Genomic DNA, 16,552 nt, shown 5'->3' on the forward strand with positions numbered 1-16,552 from the left:
TATTTTTAGTTCAGAGCCTTACCCTTTGGTCTCACCACTGAAAACAGACAGCACAGCTGCATTGTTATGGTTAGTACATAACTTTTGTATTTACCACACTGTAAATTATCAAACACACAGATAGTTGGCATTTTCTAGAAAGAACATGATTTCCATACAATCTACAATACTTCAAAAGTTAAATCTGGTACTTCTAGATTCCAAAAGAAATATGATGCTATATGAATTATCTATTTTGACAGGAAATACAACGGGGGTGTCAACAGTTTGAAGCACCAAAAAGTAACAATGGAATGAAGCAATGTTACCTTATAAACACTTGTACGCAACACATATGTATCTGCTTCATTGTACAGGATGGACAATGGTCCCATGCTAAAAGTGCAAGTATTGCAGTACAGTAAGGTAGCAATAAAGACAAGGGAATGGTTCATATGTTATAAATGCTTAAGTGTAGTCAGAAAAAAGATGAGGTGGTACTAGAAAGAAAGGGTATACAAGCCATAAAAATACTAAAATGTGATGTAATAATATTTGAGTTGTACTCTAAGACACAGCTGGCTGTAATACACACACACACACACACACACACACACACACACACACACACACACACACACACACACACGCACACACACGCACACACACACGCACGCACACACACACACACGCACACACACACACACACGCACACACACACGCACACACACACGCACACACACACGCACACACACACACGCACACACACACACACGCACACACATAACCAACACTCTTTCAATGGAAGAAAAGTACAGTTTTGTACCTACCATAAATGTAGATGTTCGAAGATCCACATTGCTGCAGTCCTAACACTTGGGTAGTCCGCTGTCCCAGTCGGCCCGAATACCAAAGTATAAGGCTGACGTCGGTCAGGGCGCATTTGTCTGACATCAGGACGTCAGGGTACAAATGCGCATGACCGACGTCATATCCTCAGTCTTTTCTTGCCCCAGATGTCAGAAGACCCTAAAAGGCTAAGGCCAAAACCAAAAAACACCAAAACACTCCTGTACCTAATATATGTACAATATATACAAATTTACAAAAAATAGAACCTCACCCACACAACCACCCCTAAACACAGAGGGGAAGGAGGGAGGGAAAATTGGACTGCAGCAATGTGGATCTTCGAACATCTACATTTATGGTAGGTACAAAACTGTACTATGTTCTACATCTCACATTGCTGCAGTCCTAACACTTGGGTAGAATCCCAAAGCAGAGGTAAGGGAGGATGGCTAAACTATAAGGAAGCAGGAGCTGCCAAAATGCCCTGCAACACAGCAGTGGCAAAACCAGCCCTGGACTTAGAATAGAGAGGAAGGTGGTAATGCTTGGAGAAAGTATGCACTGAACTCCAAGTAGCTGCCTCCAAAATATCCTTAGTTGCCACCCCCCTTAGAAATGCTGTTGAAGTGGCAGTAGCCCTAGTGGAATGAGGCCTAATCCCAGCTGGAATCTCCTTGCCATGATGGGAGTAACAGAATGCAATGCAAAACCCAATCCACTTAGATATAGTTTGTTTTGACACAGGCTTGCCCTGGGAACTCAAAGCAAAAGAAACAAACAACTGCTGAGACTCCTAAAATCCCTAGTCCTGCTTAAATAATAACGCAACTGTCTGTGTACATCTAAGGTGTGCAAAATCTTTTCCCCTATTTTGGGGATCTGCATAAAAGTAGGCAAATGAATAGTTTGGTTTAAAGCCACACTAGAAACCACCTTAGGCATAAATGAAGGATTAGTACGTAATGATACCCTATCCTTATGAAAAATCAAAAGGCTCAACCGCCATAAGGGCCTGCAATTCAGAAACCCTTCTTGCAGAAGTAATGGCCAACAAAAAAGCAGTCTTCCATGACAAGTATTTCAACTCAGCAGTAGCCGCAGGCTCAAAAGGTTGTAGAGTAAGTTTCTCCAACACAAAATTGAGGTCCCAAGCAGGAGTAGGAGCTCTACGTGGGGGTCTTATATTCTTTGCCCCTCTAAGAAATTGCTTGAACAAAGGATGAGAAAACAAAGGTGGGTCACAATCATAGTGAGCTGAAATTGCTGCAGCATGAATCTTAATGGAAGAGAAAGACAAACCCTTGTCCAATAGCTCAGTAAGATATTGAAGAGCCACACTCAAATTAGGCTCAGAAACATCCAAATCCTTTGCTGCACTCCAAAATAAAAATCTCTTCCATTTTTCTGCATACATTTTACGTGTACTAGGTCTTCTGGCTTCCATAATCACATTCAAAACTTGTTGAGGAAGTTGAGACCTGCTGTGGTTCAAAACAGAATATGCCAGGCTGTTAGATGAAGAGAGTGAAGCTTGACATTGAGTAGATGACCGTCCCTCTGAGACAAAAGGTGTGGAATTAAAGGTAAAGGTCATGGAGGCTTTCTTACCAGATTCCTCAGTAATGGGTACCAGTGTTGTCGAGGCCAATCTAGAGCTATCAAAATCATCCTTGGCTTGTCTTGTCTGACCTTTAGGAGTACCTTTGGGAGGAGAGGCAGAGGTGGAAAGGCATACACATGAAGATTTTCCCAACTGAACGAAAGAGCATCCACTTTCCAAGCTGTGTGATGAAACCTTTTCGTGCAAAACTTTGGCAGCTGGTGGTTTAGTGGAGAAGCGAACAGATCTATGTCTGGAGTTCCCCATGACACTGTCAATTTTTGAAATACATGAAGATCCAGTTTCCACTCGTGGGGATCCATGATTTGCCTGCTTAACACATCTGCTAAGGAGTTCTGTGCTCCTGGCAGAAACCTTGCCTGAAGAGTAAGCTGCAAGCTGAGCGCAGTCTCCCACAAAATCATTGCTTGCCTGCATAGAGGATAAGAATGTGTTCCCCCTTGCTTGTTGATATACCACATGACAGTTGTGTTGTCTGTTAGAATCAACACCTGCCCTGGAAGAAGTAACTCCTTGAAAGCCATCAATGCAAACTGGACTGCTAACATCTCCTTCATGTTGATATGTAGATGCTGTAGTCTGGCAGGCCACTTGTCTTGTATCCACTTTCCATTCAGATGAGCTCCCCAAGCTATGTCTGAGGCATCTGTCGTCAGAATCTGACTCGCCTCTGGCCGGGTCACAGAGAGTCCCTTGTTTAGGTGACATTCCTGAGCCCACCACAAAAATTCCTTTTGAATGCAAGGTATTATTTGAATGACAGTGTCCAGATCCTGGCAGTGCTGTGTCCATACATTTTTGAGATACCATTGTAGCTTCCTCATATGCAGTTTGGCATTGGGAAGCACCAGAATACAAGATGCCATGAACCCTAATGCTTGAAGGACTGTCCTTGCAGTCAGCACGGACTGATGAGATAATTGATGGAGGTAAAGGGATAGACTCTTTTGTTTGTCCGGGGTTAAAAAGGCCATCTGGGCTGCTGTATTCAGTCTCACACCCAGAAAGCACATGTCTTGAGAGGGTACTAGACTGGACTTTATTTCGTTCACAGAATACCCCAGGCATCTTAGCACTGCTATCACATATTCCAGATGCTGAAGAAGCTCGTCCTTTTCTTGAGCCAGAATCAGACAGTCGTCCAAGTAAGGATAGATTTGTATTCCTTTTAGCCTGAAAAAGCTACAACTGGAGCCAGAACTTTTGTGAATACTCTGGGCGCAGTAGATAAGCCAAAGGGCAATGCAGAGAACTGATAATGTGAATTTCCAGCTCGGAAACGCAGATACTTCCTGCAACTGAGTCTGATAGGCACATGAAGGTAAGCCTCCTTGAGATCTAAAGTTACCATCCAGTGATCTTTGCCCAGCAGAGGTAAAAGCTATTGTAACGTCAACATTTTGAACTTGGGAATGTCCAAATAAGTGTTGAGGATAGACAAATCCAAAATTGGTCTCCACGTGTTCCCCTTTTTTGGTACTAGGAATAGGCGAGAATAAAATCCTAGGCCCCTTTCTGGCACAGGAACCGGCTGAATGGCCCCTATCTGGAGCAACAGAGAAATTTGCTTGTGAGCCTCTTTTCTTTGTATAGGAGGAATGTCTGGCATGCCTTTGAAAGGAGGCAAGGTATGGAAATAAAACCTGTAACCGTGGTGAACGATATCCAATACCCATCTGTCTTGGGTAATAACACTCCAATTTTCTTTGAAAAGTGCCAGCCTTCCTCCCAAAGGTGCTGCCAGACGAGAAGGCTCTGGCAGCTGAAAAGGCAAGTCATTGGGTCTGCTTACGAAGGGACTGACCCCTGCCCTCACCAGAAGACTGGGCAGGCGAACTGCCTGTTCTAGGCCTAAAAGAACCTTGAGCTCTGCCCCTACCACGTCTAGATCTACCCCTAGACTGAGAATCATAAGAAGGATAAGTCCACCCCTTAGTAGGCCAATTTCTACTAAACTTTGGAGGCTGAACCTGCAAAAAATCTTTAACAGTCTGCATAGACTTAGCCTTGTCCTCCATTTTCTTTAAAACTGCTTCCACAGGCGCACCAAACAACACATCAGATTGTAAAGGAGCATCTAAAATCCTTGTCTTTACATGTTCAGCTAAATTCTGATCCCTCAGCCAGGCGTGCCTGCGAAGAACAGAACCAGTGGCTGCCACCCTCGAAGAGGCCTGTACAGCATCAAAACCACATTGCAAGGAATGCTTACCCACCTGTTCAGAAACATGAACCAAATCCTGCAACTCTTTACACTCAATACCTTCCGCCAGAGCATCTACCTTAGACTTCAATTGTGAAAGGAGATAATTTTGGTATTTCAACATGTGAAACTGGCAATTCAAAGCCCTCATGGCTAAAGTGGAAGAAGTATACACCTTTTTCCCCCATCTATCCAAAGCCCTTGCCTCTTTATCAGAAGGAACAGGATTTTTAACAACAGAAGCCTTAACACCTTTAGGGCCCTGAGAAACAGTTTCTGGGTCTGCCCTAGGACTCTTAAAAAGATACTTATGAGCTTCAGGCACCCTATAATACCTGTCCGGTTTAACTGGGGCAGGAGGCAAAGAATCAGGGTTCAGGGAAGCCTCAGCAAAACATCCTCTACCACATCCAGAACAGGAGGTATAGCTAAAGGCCTATGCTGGGGTAGAAACAAAAATTCCCTAAGCCTTTTCCTAGAATCAGAGAAATCTTGACCTTCCCATTTAAAATGCTCCCTCATGGAATGAAGAGTCTCTGAAAAGAAAAATCCTCAGGAGGAGAAGCAAGGTGTAGAGTCATCTACATCAGAATCAGAATAAGGAGGATACTCCTGCAAGTCTTCAGCCAAGACTCAGAAGCCTCGAACACTGCTCAAAACTCTCAAACTCAGGTTCCACCCTAGGCCTCTTATCAGGGGGGGGTAAAGAACCTCTAATCATAGTAATCAAATCTTCTGCCATTTTAAGCATATGTTTCTTAGGCAGAGACCCTGAAGAACTAGGGGAGACTGAAGTTAACCCTGGCCGGCCTCTAGAAGGAGCCTTGGAAACAGAAGGGGAGGGCCTAACCACCTTAGGAAGGGAAGGGAGAACAGCTACCTGAGAAGCCCCTTCAGCCTGGCCTACCTCCTGAGAGGACACATCTTGTAACAGTAAAGTCTCTCCCTGAGAATCCAAAGGAACTTCTGGTAGAACCACCGGCTCCACCGAGCCCTCTAAAGAACCGACGTCCGGGACAGACGGTTCTTCCACCCTAGGCTTCGCTGCTTTGTCTTTGCGCTTTTAGGCAAGCGGCGTCGGAGCATCCGACGGCATGTTGTAATTACAACGCTTCCCAAAAACTAACCTAGCACAATCTAATCTTCTCTTAATAGTGCGTTTGTTAAATCTAGCACAAGAGCGACAGCCAACAACGTCGTGTTCAGGCCCTAAGCAAGGTATACACAATGTATGGTAATCTCTATGAGGTATCTGTTTCCCACAAGAAATACAGTTATTCACTTTTTCTGACATCCGGTTAAATACTGAGGCAAGAAAAAACAAAAATATTCCCCAACGGGGTACTTAGCCAACTTTGATTCGGTCTGAAACTCCGACTTCAGAAAATTTCAGAACGCCAACCTGCACTCGCAATACTGCTTCTGCATCGGACCATGCGGCAAAAAAGACTGAGGATATGACGTCGGTCATGCGCATTTGTACCCTGACGTCCTGATGTCAGACAAATGCGCCTTGACCGACGTCAGCCTTATACTTTGGTATTCGGGCCGACTGGGACAGCGGACTACCCAAGTGTTAGGACTGCAGCAATGTGAGATGAAGAACATCTTCTCAACCTTGGGAAAACAAACCCAGGGACTGCAATGTATCACATAAATGGTGATCGAACCAAGGAGGATAATGTTTTAAGAAGTTACGGCAGGCATACAGTATCTGGCATTGCCTTTCAAATGAAGTTTTAACGTAATAAAAGTATGTTTTTTTTCTGTAAAAACATCTTGTAACTGTCCAGACACAGTCACTTAAATAATACTATTTCCTAGTTTCGGGATCTCCTAACCAGATGGGCATGCAGCAGTCCTACTATCCGTATTGTGTTTTAGTGTTTCTCATACTTTGTTTATCTGGCAAAATTAAGATATTTATTTAAATGGAATTAATTCAAATTAATTTAATACTGCTGTGACTAAGTGTAATTTCATTATTATTAGCTGTCCATCCATTACCAGCCTCTACTGCCTAACTGTGTGCCTCTGAGCAAGTTACTTAACCAGACACCGCTCCTGGGCCAAGTCTGAAAATCGTCTATCGACATCAATGCTCTACCCCAGAAAACAAATACAAAAAAATAAATACTGTTAGATTCTATATTTTAATTAGCTTTTACTGGTAAAATAAATAAATAAAATCTGAGCTTTTGTGGGGGATGGAGACTTCATAAACAGTAGAAAAGGTCCATATATCAATTTAGGGACATGCAACTTTATTAAGGCTTTGCCATTTATTGTGGGTTGGTAAACACCCTTAACCCACACCTGGAAGGAATGCAAATCAGGAGAACTAAAAGCTGCATGCATCATTCTAGTGTGATGCTAAGCTCCGCTGTATCAGATTCTGGAGCGAACTCCTGCACGGAAGAGGAGGAACCTCTTTTCGAGATATCCAAGAATATGCTTAGCCTTCCTCCGGTTATTTTAGGGATGGACACTGGAATATCTTGCCTTGGAGTTTTTTTTTTTTTTTTTGACAGATCTTTGAAAACATCCAGTGGTAGCAGCTCGCCCAGAGCTGGTTTCCTAATAAAGAGATGTGCTAGCTTCTTCTGAAAAAGGGGAGGAACTAACTCACTCAGCAGCTGTTGCTTTCTAACTGTGGTATAAAAAGCTATGCATATAAGCAGTACCCCATTTAACACAGGCAAGTTTGATATGGATAATATGGGTCAGATCTTTTTTTCAAGGAGATATGATATTGCCTTGGGAACTAGTGGTTTTAGGTTTTCCTAACCTGTGCATTCTGAGCCATTTTGTTAAAAATACAAGAGTAAAGTACTGGTTCTGGAAATAGATATTCCTCCCAAAACAGACCCAGAAACAGAAATTCTTAACAATATGGGAATTTGTTAAACACTGTGAACTGACACCTAACCTGTACTGGAAAGAAATATTCTGAAATAGATTAGCAATTAACAAAGCACTCCTGAAAGCACTCCCCTTGGAGTTTCACTGATTCTAACATTCATTTACCAAAACAATTACAATCTGAGTTCTAAAAGGAGACATACAGGTGCACCTGACTTCAAATTCAAAATCTCAGTATAGTGCAGATACTTGCAGTAAGAAGGGAGCAAACAGTTAAAGGCAGGGTTTACCTTTGGCAGATAACCAATTAATTTAGTAGCATGTTCTTTCAACAGTTTCTGGCGCTCTTCCTCAACAATTGCACGATGAAGTGCTTGCTTTCTTTCTTCTTCTTTCCGTTCCTCATATTCACGTTCCTTAAAATAAAAGGTGAAAACCATTAGCATCTAATAAAGAGCACTGCCATTAGATGATGTATACAGAATAAAACAGCTGTCGCAAGCTAAGCAATACATGTCAGAAATAAATAAATCCAAGGATCTTGTCTTTTTTCCTCCCTAGTGTACATTTAAATTCAGTTACTATCTTAAGCTATGAAAACTATATTACTGAACTAGTGGGATTTCCTAATTTATGTTCTACCGTCAGCAGCTTTTAAAGTCTTTGGCTGTAGTTCTCTGTTTGTGGCTCTCAAAAAGAATCTGCTTTCTGCAATTTAGCTACACGGTCTTTATACTCATAACAGAACTTTAAGATAATGCCTAAAAGTGAAACTGTAACATCTTTAGGCTTAAAAATATGAAACCTAGTTCACCAATATAATCATGTCCAAAGGGATCAATATCTTTTATATATGTGTAAGTTTACTCATTGTGTAAAACTACTTCTGAAAGCAGAATTTTCATGTAGTTGATAATAACTAATCCCAGAAATTACTAGCTCTGTGTTCTTCAGATAGCAAAAAGAGCTTGTCAAATACATATCCTGCTTGTAGGCAAATGGAAAAGAAGCATTATATTGTACACATTAAAAATATGACGAAAGAAAGAAAGAAGACTTTTGGTTGTAAGGCCTGGAGATTCCTCAAAACAGGTTGTGTGAGGTGAGAAAGGCTAGAAAGTGAAACATGCTGAAAGGCCTCTTGGAAAAATAAAGATTACAATAATGGCAATGTACTCGTATGATGTTGTAATTTTCATTCATACCTCAACTGATGGGTCTCAGAGCTGTCCTTGGATCAGGCTCGGCTACATTTACTAGACTCTAGAATCCAACTCTCGAGCTCCTCCTTTTACTCATAATGTCCCAGTAACTGTGCAATACCTCAGATATCATTTGCCGCCTTATCACCACAGACACATATCCTTCTTGTTGAGCTTTGGGACTAGTTTTTTGCAGTGTGTAACTTCTTTTCTAATTTTTTTTTTTTTTTTACAGTTTCATCTTTCTTCATCACCTCTTCCTCCCTTACTGTAATTTTTTTTTGAGTTTCTATCTCATCAGGTATAACTTTTATCTCTCCTCTTCTTCTACCCGCAGTAGTTCTCCATATCATTGTTAGTACTTTCTCACTTTGCTTTCATCTGTTTCTTCCTGCCTTTCAGAGAGTAATCCTTTTTTATTACTATGGCTGACAAACCTACTGGGTTTAAGAAATGCACTTCCTGTGGGCATAAGATCTCCAATTGTGATGCCCAAAGGGAGTGTATTTATTGTCTGGCTGCTGCCCACGTTGACATTGAGTGCACAATTTGTGCTGGTTTCAACACCAGGACCCTTGTTGACAGGCGTAACAAACTGGTCCTAAAGGGCCTGTTACCTTCTTTTTCTTCCTCTCTCTCAGTTCCTGCTTCTGGGGCTCAAACCACCACAAAAATTCTAAGTCCTCTTTGGAGCCAAAAAAATCCAGGAAGTGGTCTCCCACCAGCTATCCTGAATCAGCTCCAATTTCAAAGTCTCATGTCAAATTACAGAAAAAGTCAGATCTGATACATACCAAGTCCAATGTCTCAGAAGACCCAGTCCCCCACATTCTCTCCAGAGTCTATCTCCCCTCTGCTCCCACTTCCTTCCTCCAAGAGACCCCGAGGAGAGAGTCCCTGCCCCAGTCTACTACTTCTTTCATCAGGTCCTCCAGCAGCCTTTCTGAAGCCAATGTGGAAAGGATGAAGAGGAAGTTCCTCAGAGCTTAGATTCAGATGGGGTTATCCTGGCTCTGTCTCCCGTCAGATCCACGAGACTCCCTTCTCTTTCCCACACTGTGATTTCTCCTTCTCTACTCCAACTCAAGGTTTTGGAAACCTTGGATCCGAGAACCCAGACAGTGTCTGCGTCAGATCTGAAGACAATTAGGTCTTCGACACTGACTGCCCTGACTCATCCAGCGATGATCCCCTTGGAACAGGACAAGTCTTGGAGCTGAGGTGTCCGCACCAACTCCGAGGGGCTTGGTTTGACTCTGTGGTTGTCGGAGCTGTCCCTGCCCCTTGGGCTTTGGCATTGGGCAGCTGGTGTCTGACTCCCCTCTTGAGACAGGGATATGGGCAAGGTCAGGGCATGGTGGCACCAGGGGCTTCAGCTCTGGTGCGGGCAGCTGCAGCTTTTCCTGGGCATTCTACCTTTGCAGTGGTGGACAGGGTCTTCTGTCGTCCAAGAGACATGACTTCTTCTTCGGATCCTACAGCCCTGCCACCATCAAGGTTCTACCATTGATCCTCACAGACCTATCCCACAGGGACAACCAGCGCAATCAAGCATCCAGAAAATCCCTCTCAAGGACTTTCCCATCTCTTCGGATACCTCCCTAGACCATCCCACTGAGGAGGTTCCCTGGAAGAGAATGTGCAAGAGGAGGTACGTAGGTTCCCATCAGGAGTCACTCACCAAAGACATTGACTTCAGTGAAGGGGGGGAGTCCCCAAAGTCTCCACTAGATGATGTGTCCTTTGGAGAAATCTTAGAAATCCTCAGGCAGAAAGGTGGATGGTCCTCTGATCCCCCTTCCCAGGAGGAGTCAGTGCTCTTGGAAGCTTTTAGGTTTGGCCCATCTAAGTCTTGGATGACTTCCCTGGCTGATGAGCTTACAGATCTACTCTCATGCTGGAAGTGGAAGGAACTGGATACTGTAGAACCCATTCCCTGCTGTCCTGATAAGTTTCTTGCCAGTCCTAAGTACAGACCCCACTGGAGCAAGGGGGTCCCCGTTGATGCCATGGTTGTAGTGGCAGTCACCAAAAAAGAGCTGACAGAGCAGAGCTCCTTTGTCCATCACCCTAATAGGGAGTCCAGGGTGTTGGACAGATTTGGAAAGTACATTTATGCCTCAGCGACCTTTGCCTTATGGTCAATGAATGATTAGGCACATTTCACCAGGCTGCAGAGGAATTTGACTAAAAAACTTTACAAATCCCCTTCTGAGTCCATGTCTGTAGAGGGGTCTATATTAGTTAATCGAAACTTTAGGTAACTGAATACCTAAAGCTCAACACCTAAACAGTGAAAGCTGTAAACATCAAACAGCCACTTCCCGCAATTGTTTTCGTAGGGAAAAAATGTGTTTGTCCGTTATCGGGAATCTTCCCTTTTCTCCACTGTAGAGCGATCTTGCAGTCTATATATTTAGTTGGGGGGGCAAAGCCATAAGGAGACATGCCTGGATGAGTTTGTGCGACTTTGCGGTGCCCTTCAAGTCTGCATTCAATAATGTTATTTTACATGGATTGTCCTTGTTTGGTGCCACTGTTAAGGAAACACTTTCCCAGAGTGAGCAGGATGGAAAGACCTTGTCTACCATGGGGATCCATTTTTTCTGCACCTCAGAGATCCTTTAACAGAAATCAGCAAGGAGAGAGACAAAAATGTAATTCCATAAGTCCCAGGATCCTTTCAAAGACTCACAAGGGGATACCTCCCCAGAGGTGGGGGGGTTCTAATGGAAGGTATTGCTCTCACAGCAGAGGAGGCCAGCAAAACAGAGGTTTGAGAGATACCTTTTTCAGTTAAACCCTTTCAGTGCTTCTGAATGGTTCCCAATTGCTCACCTCTGGAGGCAGTCAGGGGGTGTTTGTCTCTGCATCCAGACACCTGGGCATCAATCACAAAAGATACTTGGGTGTAGAAAATCATATCCATATAAATCAGTCCATTAAAAAAAAAAAAAAAAAACACCAAAAACTCATCCTCCTTTACCGTAATAATAAATTTCTTTCTCCCTCCTCCAAGTCCTCCTTAGCCTCATCCCTACCCTATCTCCTTTACACAGCTCCAGTCCTTACCAACCTTCAGTCTACTCTGCTCTGCAAACTACAGCAAACCTACAACAAAATAGCCAAATGTGCTTCTAATATCCCTTATAAAACCCACCACTGCCTTGCTCTTAAAATCTCTGAAATGGCCTGAATTCCCTAAACAACTACTCCTTACACAACTTCATATAACACACTCTATTATCTATAACTCCACTTCTTGTCCTTCCATCTCCAATATTGTATCACTTTATAACCCCCAACGCCAGCTTAGTACTTCTGACAAACATCTGAACATCTATAAACCTACAAAAAACATTTGGAAGTCGCTATACAAATAGTCGAGTTACACTCCACTGGAACCCCCTCCCTCTTAATATCAGAAATATCCCATCTAAGGCCCAATTCAAAAATGAACTTAAACACTATCTACAAAATACCTGTTCCTGCCCTTGTCTAGCTCATAACTGATTCCCTTACTCCCTCCTCCTCAAACTACTTTTTCTCTCATTATTTCCTCACTCTCCTCTACCCTCTCTCCACTTAGTTGTGCCATTACTACTATAAAACTACTCCCACTTCTTGTATACAGTTTTCACCCATATTATCCTTGTTTGTTTACTTTACTGACATATTTAGAAACCTTTATTAATCACAGTAATCTTACTTAATTATCTCTGTGTTGTTTAAAGGATTTTGTTTTATGTTTGTTTTATGACTTCTGAAATCTAAACTGTTTTCTCAACTGACTAATTGTAATCTGCAGCTTTTCTCCTCAGGTCTCCACTGAAAATGGTCCTTGGCTCAGTTGGACCAACCCAGTTAACAAATGACAACAAGTAAATAAATAAAATAAATAAATAAATAAATAAATAAATAACATAACATAACATAACTAAAAAAAATAAATAAATATCCAGCGGTTATTTTATACCATTTTCACAAACTGCCCCAAACAAAAGGAAAAGGGTCCCTGACATTTCACCCAGTCAGAGGGAAACAGTAGCTGTAGAAATTTGAAAGTTGCTAGACAAAAGAGTCATCCAGGAGGTCCCACCAGACCAGAAAGGATTCAGAACCTACTCAAGATTCTTTTTAATGCCAAAGAAAATGGGACCAGAGACCAAATCTAGAGCCCAGCAGACTGAATCAGTTTGTAAAGAACTCAAATTTCCGAATGGTCATGGTTCAGTCCACTCTGCCATTTCTGGGAAAGGACGATTGGATGTGCTCCGTCAATCTTCAGGACATGTGCTATCATATCAAAGTGAACAGATGCTCTCAAAGATATCTGTGCTTCTGGCTGGAGGCCATTCACCATCAGTACAGAGCATTGTCCTTTGGTCTCACCACAGCCCCCAGGGTGTTTACAAAATGTATGGCAATGGTAGTAGCTCACTTGAGACTGCTAGGATTCCGAGTGTTTAACTTTTGCAAATCACATGTTCAACCTGTTCAGAGCCTGGAATGCATAGGTGTTCATTTGGACAGTTAGTCAGATAGTGTCCCTTCTACCGAATAGAGTACAGATCATCAAGTGTCAAGTAAAACAAGTTGTCTCACACCATTCTCCTCCAGCCAGGCTGATTCTTCAGACTTTAAGGTCGATGGCAGCAGCCATAACCTTGGTTTCCATGGCTTGCTTTTATATGCACATTCTTCAATGGACTCCAGCTACTCAGTGGTCAATTTTTCACCATCCTTTGTCTTCATCAGTCAAACTCACACAAGTATGCAAAGACCACCTGTGTTGCTAGATTCAGTCAGACAAAGTTTCTTGAGGCCGTCCTCTTGTCTTTTCACCCCCAGTATCCACAGTAACCATGGGTATTTCTTGAGAAGGACAGAAAAAGTTACGTGATCTGCAGAAGAGACGAATTCATACATCAATGTCCTGGAGATGAGAGCAGTCTTTCTAGCATTGCAGGCTTTCCAGGATGCCCTTCCTGTTGGGACGATTTTGATTCAAACAACAAGTCTGTGGATTGGTACATCATCAAATGGGGTGGAACCTGATCTTATCCCCTTTGCTGAGAGGCAATGAGAGTGTGTCAGTGGACGATCTCTTCCAACTGCCTTCCTATGGCAAAACACATCCCTGGGAAATCCAATGCATTGGTGGACAAACTCAATAGGTCCATTCTGATGTCTCACAAGTGTTCTCTGGGGCCAACCTTGCTGAGATCTGTTTGCCTCTCTCCAAAACAAGTGCAGCAGTTTCTTTGCCCTGATTCCCCCTCCACAGGAATCATTGAGAGATGCTCTAGTCCACATTTGGACCTCCAGTCCCCTTTACACTTATCCCCAGATACCTCTATTTCCCAAATTCTTACTTAAGGCACTTTGGATGAAGTGCATGGTTATAAATCATTGCCCCTTTTTGGCCTTGTCAAGTGTGGCTCCCTTTCCTTTGGTCTCAACTATGCTACTCACCCTGGCTACTGGACCCCAGTCCAGACCTTCGCTCTTATTCCATGAGGATAGCTCACCCGAACATTACAGGCCTCAAGTTAACTGTATGGTTTCTACAATTCCATTGATAATTAGACAGCCCATGTTTTCCTCCGATATTTATTACAATCATCCCAGAAGGTCTCTACCAGGAAGATCTACAAGAGTAAATGGAAGGGATTCTCCATTTGGGCTCTCCAGAGGGAATTAGACTCTTTCACCTATTTCAGCTGTCCTGGAGTTTTTAGCATCTATTTTTCAAGCAGCGTCTAGTTTCTCTACTATCAAGGTGCAATTGTCAGCAATATCCAATTTCCATTCAGTTGAAATTGCTTCCTCTTTAGCTTCAATTGTGCAAGGCTTTCCTTAAACGTACCTTGTTTCTTAGGCCCCCAGTGAAGGACCCCACCCCATCCTGGGATTTAACGGTTTTACTGCAAGGTCAGAGTCCTTTTGAGCCATTGGCTAGATCTGACCTAAAAATTGTATCTTAAAAAACTGCTTTTCTAGTAGCTATTACATCTGCAAGAAGAGTATCTGAGCTCTAGAGCTATAGAGTGGGGTCCTTAGCCAGGGTCTCAAGCCAGCCCATGTTTGCACGGGTTTGCACTTGTTTTAGCTAGTCGGATCCTGTTTGGGCATCCTGCAGACTACCACAGCATCAGAAACGAGAAGGAGAGACTTTTTGCTGATTTAAGTACTTTTTTGGCTTTCTCCTAGCTGTGTTTGCTTAATCGCACTTTAAATAGCCGTTTTACTGTTGTATTCTGCTGCATTTTAATTCAAAATTGTTTTTACTGTGTGTGCACTTGTTTTTGCTAAATTTAAACTGCATTTGATTCTGTAGGCATCCCACTCTAGTGCGACTGCCATTTCTGTGCATTGCTACTGTTTAAACTGCTTTTTACTGCCTAAATCTAAAAATAAAAAACAAAAAACAAATAAATATTTTCTGTACTGCTGTTTTCCCACCCTTTCCTATACTAGAATAGTCCGGATCCCAGATCTGCTGGTTTCAGGACTTTAGTGTATTTTCTGAGTGGTCCAGACCTTGTTGTGCCAGTGGGAAGGGTAAGCACTAGAGCAGCCTATCTGCCACAAGAGGATTGTCTCCAGCTCTGAAAGGTTACCTTATTGGCCGTTTTGGGCTAATTTCAATCCCTTTCAAGTTTCTGAGTTAAAAACCCGTGTTTGTGTGGGTTTGTGCTTGTTTTAGATTGACGGATCCTGTTTGGGCATCCTGCAGACTACCACAGCATCAGAAATGAGAAGGAGAAACTTTTTGCTGATTTAAGTACTTTTTTGGCTTTCTCCTAGCTGTGTTTGCTTAATCGTACTTTAAATATCCATTTTACTGTTGTTTTCTGCTGCATTTTAATTTAAAATTGTTTTTACTGTGTGTGTACTTGTTTTTGCTTAAACGTTATAAAACTGAAACTCCATTTGATTCTGTAGGCATCCCACTCAAGTGTGACTGCCTTTTCTGTGCATTGCTACTGTTTAGACTGCTTTTTACTGCCTAAATCTCAAAAAAAAAAAAAAAAAAAAATATATATATATATATATATATATATATATTGTACTTCTGTTTTCCCACCCTTTCCTATACTAGAATAGTCCAGATCCCATATTTGCTGGTTTCAGGACTTTAGTGCATTTTCCGAGTGGTCCAGACCTTGATGTGCCAGTGGGAGATCTTTCTGCTTAGCATTGAGAGGGGTAAGCCCTAGAGCAGCCTATCTGCCACAAGAGGATTGTCTCTGGCTCTGAAAAGATGCCTTATTGGCTGTTTTGGGCTAATTTCAATCCCTTTCAAGTTTGAGTTAAAAAGCTGTGTTTTAGCAGGTTTGCGCATTGCACACTGCTGCAACCTGTCTTCTCTTCAAAATTTCCCTTAGCACCAGTTGCTTTCTCAAGTAGCAGCACTAAAACCTGAATCCCTGTGACTAACACTTGCCCGGAACTGGCTGGAAAGCACTAGTAAGCCTTAACTGATAAAGCACTCATCTCTCCTTGTTAATAAGGAGAAAATTAATCGTAGGCACTACATAGCCTATAATTAATAAGTGCGCTACCAAGGAAAGGGGAAAAACAGCCCTAGCACAACATAAAACAGACATGTCCATGAGTCAGCTTCTGGTGATTTCTCCTGTCCACCTGGTGAATCTGGGCATACTGGTGCAATATAGCAATTGCCTCATGTACACAGACAACCCTCTCCTCCTACCACCCAACACTACAACATGCGAGAGATGCACTTACATAGCCAAACTGGAAGCAAAGCTCTCTCCAGCCAAGCTTGTGCTAGACAGTCAGGAGGAGAAGGTAAACACCTGCACC

The 16,552-nt window shown here is 42.6% G+C and overlaps 1 protein-coding gene across 1 annotated transcript in view; it reads right to left on the reverse strand.

Annotated features, from left to right (window-relative positions):
- The window catches only part of MNS1 (meiosis specific nuclear structural 1), a gene marked incomplete at its 5' end in the record, with an annotated part of 589,910 nt that overhangs the window by 134,825 nt on the left and 438,533 nt on the right, over window positions 1-16,552 (reverse strand). Inside the window, 1 exon segment of the mRNA XM_044085455.1 lies at window positions 7,808-7,933. Within this exon segment, the coding sequence (XP_043941390.1) occupies window positions 7,808-7,933 (126 nt within the window).

The sequence above is a fragment of the Protopterus annectens genome, chromosome 10.part0 (assembly GCF_019279795.1).
Source record: "Protopterus annectens isolate FY-2018-M chromosome 10.part0, PAN1.0, whole genome shotgun sequence".
Classification (NCBI taxonomy): domain Eukaryota; kingdom Metazoa; phylum Chordata; order Ceratodontiformes; family Protopteridae; genus Protopterus; species Protopterus annectens.